We start from the raw sequence: 11,085 nt of genomic DNA, 5'->3' as shown, positions 1-11,085 counted from the left end.
TTTTTTAACAACTTTTTTTTTCAAAAAATGTAAACAACTTGTTTAAATCGTCAAAACAGTAGTTGTTTGAGTGACGGGCTATACTATACGGTGGTTAAACGTTTAAAGAGCACTTTGATGCGTAACTATGGTTATTAATTTCTTATGTAAGCCATTTTAAATCAGTTTTTTTCTTGTCTTTGTCATGATGTGATGCATGATTTGTAAATTGTCATTATCTTCTGACCAATAAAAAACATTCGAGAACGATGTTCTTTATAGGCCTATTCATTTTATGCCGTGTTCGTGCTGAGGATGATGCACTGAAAACGAACTTATCATTTAAGGATCCCTATTAAAATAAAACCCTGTTAAATCCAACGAAAAGTGAATAGAAATTGGTTGAAAATGGAAATAACATTTTTTTTTAAATGAATGTATTTATGATTCCGCTATTCCCGCTATGCATGATTGGATCCTATTAATATGACTGTTTTCCCCCCTATAAGGTCTTAAAGGGATGGTCCGGGCTGAAAGTATTTATAACCTAATAAAAAGAGTAGAATTCACTGAGCAAAGTGCCGAAAATTTCATCAAAATCGGATAACAAATAATCAAGTTATTGAATTTTAAAGTTTAGCAATATTTTGTGAAAATATTCGTCATGAATATTCATTAGGTGGGCTGATGATGTCACATCCCCACTTGATCTTTTGTATTTTATTATACGAAATTGAGTTTATTCAAATTTTTTCCTCCAAGAACTAGAAAAATTGGATTGACAACTGATTTAGAGCATTAGATATTTATTTCTTTATAAAAGGAGACATGTTATTCACACAAGTATGAAATAATGAAAAAATTATGATTTTATGTAATAACATAAGAAAACTGAAAGTGGAGATGTGACATCATCAGCCCACCTAATGAATATTCATGACGACTGTTTTCACAAAATATTGCTTAACTTTAAACTTCAATAACTTTATTATTTGTTATCCGATTTTGATGATATTTTCGTCATTTTGCTCAGTGAATTCCAGTCTATGTATTAAGATATAAATATTTTCAGCCCAGACCATCCCTTTAATATATATTTTATATCATTTTTTTTGCAGGATTTTCTACATTTATTGGAATAATATACAAAACAAATTTACAATGCGTGAGACATAATCATAATATAGCATAAAGTACATAACCAAGTGACAATCGTATATATATAGTGACTGGAGAAAGACATAAATACAATATAGAAAAAAACACCTTAAAGGGATGGTCCGGGCTGGAAGTATTTATAGCTTTTTTTATATTTCTGTTGGCAGTATTTATAGCTTAATAAATAGAGTAGAATTTACTAAGCTAAATGCCGAGAATTTTATCAAGATCGGATAACAAATATCGAAGTTTAGCAAAAATTTTGTGAAAACAGTCGTCATGAATATTCATTAGGTGGGCTGATGATGTCACATCCCCACTTGTTCTTTTGTATTTTATTATATGAAATTAGGTTTATTCAATTTTTTTCTCCAAGAACTAGAAAAATTGGATTGACAACTGATTTAGTGCATTAGATATTTATTGCTGCAGCTTATTTCATTATAAGGGAGACATATTATTCACACAAGTATGAAATAATGAAAAAAAAAATGATTTTATGTAATAACATAAGAAAACGGAAAGTGGAGATGTGACATAATCAGCCCACCTAATGAATATTAATGACGACTGTTTTCACAAAATATTGCTAAACTTTAAACTTCATTAACTTTATTTTGTTAGCCGATTTTGATGACATTTTTGGCATTTTGCTCAGTGAATTCTACTCTATGTATTAAAATATAAATATTTTCAGCCCGCGGACCATCCCTTTAATGAGTAAAATGCAGCGGCAAACTATATAAGCAAATAAATGCTTAAAGAAGCATAGCAATAACGGGCCTTTATTTAAGACCGCTACCTATCATACCTATCATGTCCATTATCATTATTATGTTCATTTTTTTAGAAAGTAATGTAGCATATTCATTTTGATACTTATTCCAAAACATACAACGGATGGAATGTGTATTCTACTTTTCTAGAGTAGAATGGATCGTTGAGAAAAAAGTAGAAAGAGAAGAAGAAGAAGGAGGAAAAGAAGATGAAAAATAATAATAAGAAGAAGATATAAAAGAAGTAAAAGAAGAAGAATGAGGAGGGAAATGAAGGAGCATGTGATGAGAAAAGAAGTTTTATAAAAATTAAAAAGAAAGTAGTAAGAGGAGCCAGGATCGAGGCCTATCAAGTATCATAATACTACAAATATTATCTACGAAGATTTTAAGAATATTATTGCATATAACCCAAGTTAAGGAGGAGGGCTGGTAGAATATGATCCAGTCAATGAATTACTTTAGCCTTATATACTTTTTGCGCCTGACAAAACGATCAATATTTCAATCGCATACGAGTCTAAACAAATGGGTTTCATTCATCTTTTAATCAATGCACCGTACGAAAAACACTGTAGGCAAACCGCACGTACAGTGTAAACGTGCACAATAACATGTTGCTATGGACACGACCACAGCTAAGCAATCTTTTCGCATGGAGGTGTGAACTCGTAGAACACACATGTTCTAAACCTTTGATGCTGGCTCATTCAAACATAATTGCAAACATTTATCGAAGCGACTTAAAGCTCTCCGAATAGTTTACCAAGCCATAACCAGGTCGATGAAGGTGGATTTTGAAGGAAGTGTGAGCCAAAAAGAACAAGTTTTGTGGAGAACTTCGTTATTTCTTGTCATCGGAACTTGGTATAGACTTGCGCCTTGAGTAGCGGCGTAGCGTTTCCCGGAATACTCGCCTGTATGCAAGCTCCAGCTGTATTGAATTGAAACGTCAGCCGTAGATGTCTAGTCGTTGACCTCTTGTCTCAACCCTTGATATATCAATCATTATCAATTGACTTGTAATATTTAGTGTTGTGCTCCATCTACTTCAAGATCTGGTGAACTATTGGACTCAATTATGGCTTTGGCTGTCAAAACAAAACCAGGCGTCATCACTCACGATCGCAGTCCTCGATTCGAAGGTGTTCCAAAGCGTTATGAAGACACAAAACCAGTCCAAGTCCAGATTCATGCACATCAAAAGATCATTGGTAAGGAAAGATGTAGAGTCTAATACCCCTTTCATAAACCCAATAAAACCCAATTATGCGGCTAATAGCAGCATAATTTGGTCGTAAAATCAGAGGAGGACAAGAGTTATCCGCATTATTCTGATGCTGCTATTATCCGCATAATATAGCAGCATCGGGACAAGATTTTGAGTTTATGAACGTATTTCCAAATAATGCGGATAGTTGCCATGGTGCGGTCACAGGGTCACCCTTTTCCAACACAACCGCATCGGAGGGGGCGTGTCCAGTTCTCATGACGATTATCCGCCTTGTTCAGGAGTTTGTGAACGCAATTTTTATTGAATTATCCGCATTACTCTTAGGCGGCTAATTGGAGGATAGGTTTTATTGGGTTTATGAAAGGGGTATAATTCTACTTTGTCCAGGGTCAAATTGTAATGATCTAGAAGGTCTAGGATTAAGTCTAACGTTTGATTAGATTACATGTACTGGTGGCGGTATACATACATGTACTATGTAGATCAAGCCAGGTGTTAATATTTATGCCCCTGGCCTGAACCTGCCCTGAGAACTGAATAATTCCCAAAAATAATTGAATTTAGAATTAGATCTAGACTAGGTCATGTGTAGGTAGACTAGGGCCAAGACCAAAGATTAATATGCCTACAGCTCTGTAGACTCTAGATTAATTTATATGCACATTTTCATCACATCACATGATCAGGTACGGAAATGGAGGACTTCTCCTGCAATGTCATGACTTGTCTCACATCCAAGTATTTCTTAGTGAGATGAGATTCTGAAAAGATTACCTCGTAAAAGTATAAAGAGAGAGAAAGAGAATGGGTGGAAGGGTGGAGATACATGTATCTTCATTTCAAACTAAGAAAGTGACTCTCGTACATGCCAATTTTTCATTGAATTTATCAATACCTAGGCTATATCTCTGTGTCTTTGTCCTTGGTATAGATCTAAACATTTTTTTACTGTGACCTCTGGTATGTTCTCTATATTTTTCGACTAAATTCAGCTTTGTACATTGATCATAATTATTGAAGTGTTTATATGTTTCAATCATGTCACCCCTAACTCTTCGATACACCAGAGTTGGGATTTTTAGCTGTTTAACTTTAAGTCGATGCGGATAGGAAAGCTTCCTTAATTCAGGGACTAATTTTGTTGCCCTTCTTTGTACGTTCTCTAATGTACGTTCCACACAGCATGGGCAAGTTCGACTTGTGGTCAGACAAGCGACTTATACAACAATGCAAAGTTTTTTTGTCTCGATAAACAAGTTTGTCTGATCAAGCCCATAAGCCAGTTGGCCTTGTTTATCTTCGATTGCATGTGCTCTTCAAAGCTGAGTTTATCATCAATTACAACACCCAAGTCCCTTTCGGAGGTGACATGTTCGAGTGCATCATTCATTAAAGTGTATGCAAAAGCTTCCTGCCGGTCCTGCTTGTTACCAATAGAGAGAACACTACATTTCTTGGGGTTGAATTTCAGCAGCCATTTTTCTGACCAGCATTTCAGATGGTCAAGATCTCTCTGGAGTGAATTGCAATCATTCTGATCTCTTATATACTTGAACAACTTGGTATCATCAGCAAAAAGATAAACATTACTTCCAGTAACAACATCTGGGATGTCAATTGACCCTCACTGCCTTTCTCTCCTTCCCTTCAGATATTGGACAAGAAATCCATGCCAAGTGGGAGAACCTTTCACACAATGAGAAATCCCAAGCCATCGTCGATGCCGAGAAGGAGGTTTGGAAACAGGCTGAGCACTTCAAGAAGGTTGCGCTAGAAAAGTGTGAAGCTGACTGCCTAGCTGTAAAGGAACGTGAACTCCAAGAACTCAAGAATACCCATGAACGAATGCTTAAGGTAAGCCGGATAAATATCCAGTAATTAGGTATATATTGGTGATTTTTCTCTTTTTTTTTTTTTTTATAGTGTACAAAAATACAAATGTGTTGGATTTTTCATTTACCTGAAGAGGCATGCATGTATTTCCATTTACACAAGGACAATTGATGCTATGATAAGATTATTCCAGTGGCAGATCCAAGAAACCAAAATTGAGGAGGAGAAGGGGGATAACAGAATTGATTCCATTTTTGTTTAACCTCCCCCCTCCCCCCCCAAAAAAAACAATAGCAGAAATGAACAAGGTGGAGTTTATTTTCGCCAAAAAAATTTGACAAAAGAAAACGCAGCCATAATTTCCATCTTTAAAAAATCTAGCAACACCCTCCCCCCAAAAAGGAGGGAAAAAAACGCTTGGCCTTTGTTACTCTTTTGCTTGCTTCACAGATTGATAGTAAATGTGATTTTTTAATATATGAAACTGTCCATTCGCAACTCCATTCAGAGAAAACTGCCTTACACAGTATTGAAAAATTTTCATAAAGACTAAATTCTCCAATTGCAGATGTAATCGTATTAAAACCATTGTAGAGAATATCAAATGTAGTGCCTTCAAACTTAAATAGGGGAGATAGAAAACTTTGCAATTATTTACGGTACGCAATTTACAAGTGATAAATCACTTTATTTATTTTAGTTTATGTTCCGAGGAGCAGATTAGCTATTGATTGCAAGTTTTCTATTAATTGAGAGATGTCTGATTGATGGGTACATGTATATCTATGGGAAATTAGAAGCGTGGTGTGAAATATAGGATTATTAATTTTTAAAAAAGAAGAAAATAATAGCCATGATTGTTTATTTTCAGGAGGAAGCCCTGCGTGTGGAAGGAGAGATGACCAAGATCCAACACCAGGAAGTCAAGAGAGAGAAGGAGGCTGGGGAGAAGATTCTTAGAGAGACGGTAGAGAAGGTGAAGGCATTGAAAGATAAAGAAAGAGAAGAGGCTGTAGCAAAGGCTAGGCAAGAGGAGGTGACCAAGGCTAGGCTGGCAGCGGAGAAAGTCTCTGGGTGAGTATATATTTTTTATTAAAGATTTGCCCCCCTTGTTCTTCTTTGCTATCGGCTTGACTGTTAAACATGCTACATGCATTTTAAGCTTTTGAAATTACAATTAAAAGAGAAAATAAACAAATGAAAATATGACTCATGAGCAAACTAATAATGAACCAATTATTCATCATATTCCTGTCCCATTTGTTGCTTACATCCCAACAGAGAGACAGCAGAGAGGGAAGCTGCAACTGTGAAGAGGTTAGCAGAAGAGAAGGCACAAGCCCTCAAGGTCCTCAAAGAAGACAAGACACAAGAGCGCATCAAGGCAGTGCTCAACGCCCAGCAGGAAGAGCGCCGCATCGCTGCTGCTGAACTTGCCAAGGTCCGAGAGGCCCACGCCAAGGAGATCCAGGAATTGCGGGAGGAGATCAAGAGATGGCAGGTGAAAGTGGATGAGACAAGGGCAGAGGTAGTGAGTGAGGAGGAAGAGAAGGAGAGATGGATCCAGAAGCATGCGGAGCTGAAGGAATCCTATCAGGTGTTCATCAACAAGACCAAGGGATTCAGGCCAGGACAGGCCGAGTTCTTACTGTAATAAACACTTCAGGTCAGATCAGGACAGTTGCCTTTATGAGAGAGAACACCGAAAGCCGGTGGCAGAAAGATGGCCACAGTTGCCAAGAGTTAGCCTAGATGTTTCAGTCCTAGGCACTCAGACGACAAAGGGTCCTGTGAGCTCTTCTTCACTACTTGCTCAAGGAAAACCTTCAGTTAATATGAAGTAGTACTTGAACAACAATGATCAGTGGATTAGAAGCGATATGTGCAAAACCCTCCAAAATTGTCTTAAAAAGACTGCTCCGAAAAATCCCTTAGTATCCCACAATGTCAAGAATCTGCGTCTACGTCTACTTGGAGTCGGGACCGAACTATTGGCAAAATCCTTGCTAAAATGGTATTTCTGTTACCAATGTTTTATATGAATGTGTTGTACTGTGATGTCTATTCAAAATCAGTTACTAATACATTGGCCTGTATTCTTAACTACTATAAACTCTGGTCTAAAGTTGTAGTTTAACTATGGATAGCCAATTGTGACATAAATCTCTAAGAGTTCGATTTGTCAGCTCATCCGTCACAAATCAATCAAGACTCTGGGAATAATAGCTGAATTTATTTGCTTTGCCATTTCAACATGGTGAAAGAGCATAATGAGATATACAATGCTAATTTTTTTTTTTACTTTCGGTTTCTCACAAGTTTAGCACCGAGTTAGACTTTTGCCTTTATAGGTAATCCTGACTTAAGAATACGGGCCAATGACTGTGAGGTCTGTATGGTTTATTAGGTCTGAAACTCAAAAGGGTAACTTTGATTTTGATTATGACATTACTGAAGAATTTCTGGAAAGATGGAACATTGTGATGCATTAGACACACTAGAATTAATTGCAGCTTCCTGGAACTGATCTTCATTAGGTATCCATTAGTCATGTCAAGCACAAGACCACAGCTCAAAGCTATTTAGAACAAAAATTAACAAGACCAAAGATCAAAACTCTTTAGAACAAAAATTAACAAGACCGCAAATCAAATCTCTTCAGAACAAAAATTAAAATGACCACAGATCTAAGCACTTTAAAACAAAATTTGCAAGATCACAGATCCACTTCTCAACAGAGATTACAAGACCATGAATGCAATCTATTTGCAACAGAAACTCTCAAGACCACAGATCAAAACTCTATAGAACAAGAATCGCAAGACCAAAGATCAAAGCACTTAAGAACAAGAACCGCAAGACCACAGATTAAAGCGCACTTGTCCCTTGAACTGGGAGAATAGATTAAGAATCCAGGGCTCTGTCTCACAAAGGGATGTGATTGATCCGATCAACCACAGCTATGGATGTCCAGCATTGTCACCATAGTCTAAAATGCAATTTTCACAATGTTTTCTGGATATGATGTATATTCATACATTCATCGTTCTCTTGAAGATTCAATGTGTTTCTCTCTTTACTATTGAGATTGTGCAAATTTCCTGTAGAAAAAAAAAATTATGCTATGGATGGATTTCCATACATTTGAGATTGATTGGATCAATTGTAACTCTTTGTAAGACGGAGCCCTGGGCCCCGTCTTACAAAGAGTTACGATTGATCCAATCAATCACAACTATGGAAAGCCAGCAACGCCCACATCTCAAATGCATGTTAGTTTAAAAAAAATTATAGGTATAATGTATAATATATTTAATTGTTTTCTTGACAATTTGATGAGATCCCCTTTGTTTACAAAGGACATTTTGCAAATTTCCTGTAGAAAAAATTATGACACACTGATGGATTTCCATAGTCACGATTGATTGGATCAAGCGTAACTCTTTGTAAGACGGGGCCCAGATGTATGCTTGTTACTGTTAGCTTTGACCTGGAGGAGACTTTGGTCTCATTAAAGGGATGGTCCGGGCTGAAAGTATTTATAGCTAAATAAATTGAATAGAATTCACTGAGCAAAATGCCGAAAATTTCATCAAATCGGATAACAAATAACAAAGTTATTGAATTTTAAAGTTTAACAATATTTTGTGAAAACAGTTGTCATGGATATTCATTAGGTCGGCTGATGATGTCACATCCCCACTTGTTCTTTTGTATTTTATTATATGAAATTAGGTTTATTCAATTTTTTTCCTCCAAGAACTAGAAAAATTGGATTGAAAACTGATTTAGTACATTAGATATCTATTGCTGCAACTTATTTCATTATAAGGGAGACATATTATTCACACAAGTATGAAATAATGACAAAAATTAAGATATAAATATTTTCAGCCTGGACCATCCCTTTAATTGTTGCCTTGCAAACCTTTTGATGGCAATACTTTTCAGAAGCCCATAAAAAATATGCTGCTCAACTTTGGCAAAAGGAAGCAGGTGACACATTAGTCAAATTGAAGTTATTGTTGTTTCTGAAACACCCTTTGTATGTTGCACGTTCAGGCAAAATTTGGGGAAGAAATGATCATTCTATGGAAAGATATTGAAGAAAAATATGTTGTTAAATTGCATTGACGCCTATGTAGATGACGAACACACATTGCTCATTTACAACAAATGATACTTTTGTACCTTGCTTCCTTTTGCCAAAGTACAGCAGCATGGGGACCTTATTTGAGACTTTGATACAGGGTCACTATTTGTATTGCAATCCAGTATTTTTAAATCAGTAAGAATGACACTCAATACTTTGTTTATTTACACTGGGAAGTACCGGTATTAATTTTTTGTGGTTGATGTAAATGGACATTGTATGCACAAAGTACTTTAGGATTTTCTACTTCTACCAAATCTGCTTTGCAGTATTATGAGGTATTGTTATTGTCTGTTATCTGAGCAACACTTTTTTTTAAATGTGTTTTTCATCTGATCATTTAGCTCTCACCGACACTTGAAAATGATGCAATTTAGTTCAAGCCATAGTTGTAATGCGTACAATACCGGACAAAAGTATGGTTTAGCGGAAATTCAGTATAGGTTAGGAATTACATTTACAAAAGTTGTTCTCCTGACCTTGGAAATACACACTGTATGTGAATTGTATTTTAGAAAGCTTCATGCAACAAGTTTCTTCTAAAATGATGAACAATGAAATAATTGTGTTGATCTAGCTGATTCTAGCAAAAGTATACATGTATACCGAGTTTTTCGGCACTTATAGGGTACATGTTTTTTTTATTTTTAGCTTGCCAGAAAATATTCAATCTCGTAAAATTCTCTTTTTTTTTTATAGAATAGAGTATAAAAATAACATAATTCATGTAGCATTGTAAGTAGTGATAAATGAACAATCATTATGCACAGTATTGTTTTGATCAATGAATTCACTACTCTGAACTTCAGCCGTAGGCCAATAAAGAACAATATATTTTGAGGGTGCTACTGCATGTAACTGCTAAAAATGTAAATGGAAATTCTGTTAAAAATAATACCAGATATACAGTTGTGCTAAAAGGTAGTGAACCCCACCACAAAATGGACACCTTCATGCCGAGTGTTGAATGTAGACAACATCACTACAATGTTCAGCAAGCCCAAAGAAACACATTTTATTGAATATAATATTTTATCACCTGACTTCACAATTAAATATCTAAAATATGGCAGAACTTGAACACTTTCTGGTGGGGTTCACTAACTTTTGAGCACCACTGTAAAAAAGAAATGGAAGTAGGCCTATGTATTTTTTTTTTTTGACAGGTGATGGATTCATTGTAACATGTGTCATGTAAGACTTGCATTTACAGGTGTCTATCATGTATATGAAGTACAAAGTGTAAAATGTTTTGGGGACAAATCTTGTAATAAAGTGATCTACATGTACCTCTTATTCTATTAATTCAAGAATGGTAAGGGAATAGTTTTGAGAATATTGACATTCTCTGTAATGTGATACCTCTTGCCAGGTGAGTCCCTTAGTTAAAAAGTCGTCCGTTTTGTTTTTGTTTTCATTTAATTGACATTTGCTCATTATTTTGTCTTCAATTCTATTATTCATGAGGTGTGTTGAAGTGTTAATTTTAATATTCTGTTTGCACTGTGAACTTGTTTGATTTCTGTGTGCCTTATAATCATACAATATTCCCCAAGTGAAGGTGCAATTGCATCGTTGTCATCATTGTTATTATTATTGACAAAATAGCATTTTTTGTTATTCGCATTGCTTCATATTTTTAATGTTAAAAATTCCCATACTAAGTTAATGAGTAATATAGTTTACAAAAGAAATTAAGCTGCATTTATTCATGGATGAACAATTTTGTACAAATTTGTCAGTATTATGGAATATATATAATGTATTTTGAATATTTTACACCTTAAGAGCTTATACACGTATACCTTTTTTGATATGTATTAATTTTGTTTTTTAAATAACAATTTGATATCACATCATGTGAATACATTGATTACTTAGTCATTTTTGTAAAATGCTGAGGTGAGATGGGAAACCAGAGTAATTGAAACAGAAGCAAGAAAATCTTTGCA

General features: G+C 35.3%; 1 protein-coding gene across 1 annotated transcript; it reads left to right on the top strand.

Moving 5' to 3' along the window:
• Positions 1–2,519: 2,519 nt before the first annotated feature.
• LOC129272347 (uncharacterized protein C6orf163 homolog) lies at positions 2,520–7,704 on the top strand. Its single transcript, XM_054909500.2, has 4 exons — positions 2,520–3,127; positions 4,799–5,001; positions 5,852–6,054; positions 6,262–7,704. The coding sequence occupies exons 1-4, from the start codon at positions 2,995–2,997 to the stop codon at positions 6,632–6,634; spliced, it is 912 nt and encodes a 303-aa protein (XP_054765475.2). The 5' UTR covers positions 2,520–2,994; the 3' UTR covers positions 6,635–7,704.
• The last annotated feature ends 3,381 nt before the right edge of the window (positions 7,705–11,085 follow it).

The sequence above is a fragment of the Lytechinus pictus genome, chromosome 12 (assembly GCF_037042905.1).
Source record: "Lytechinus pictus isolate F3 Inbred chromosome 12, Lp3.0, whole genome shotgun sequence".
In the NCBI taxonomy this organism is placed as follows: Eukaryota; Metazoa; Echinodermata; class Echinoidea; order Temnopleuroida; family Toxopneustidae; genus Lytechinus; species Lytechinus pictus.
The sequence above is the reverse complement of the archived record's forward strand: the minus strand, read 5'-3'. Positions and strand labels throughout refer to the sequence as shown.

Bases quoted from the DNA above. Each gene is read 5' to 3' on its own strand.
- LOC129272347 (XM_054909500.2), top strand. From the start codon at position 2,995: ATGGCTTTGGCTGTCAAAACAAAACCAGGCGTCATCACTCACGATCGC. The intron at 3,128-4,798 runs GTAAGGAAAGAT...CCTTCCCTTCAG, and splicing joins TGCACATCAAAAGATCATTG to ATATTGGACAAGAAATCCAT. The intron at 6,055-6,261 runs GTGAGTATATAT...ACATCCCAACAG, and splicing joins GCAGCGGAGAAAGTCTCTGG to AGAGACAGCAGAGAGGGAAG.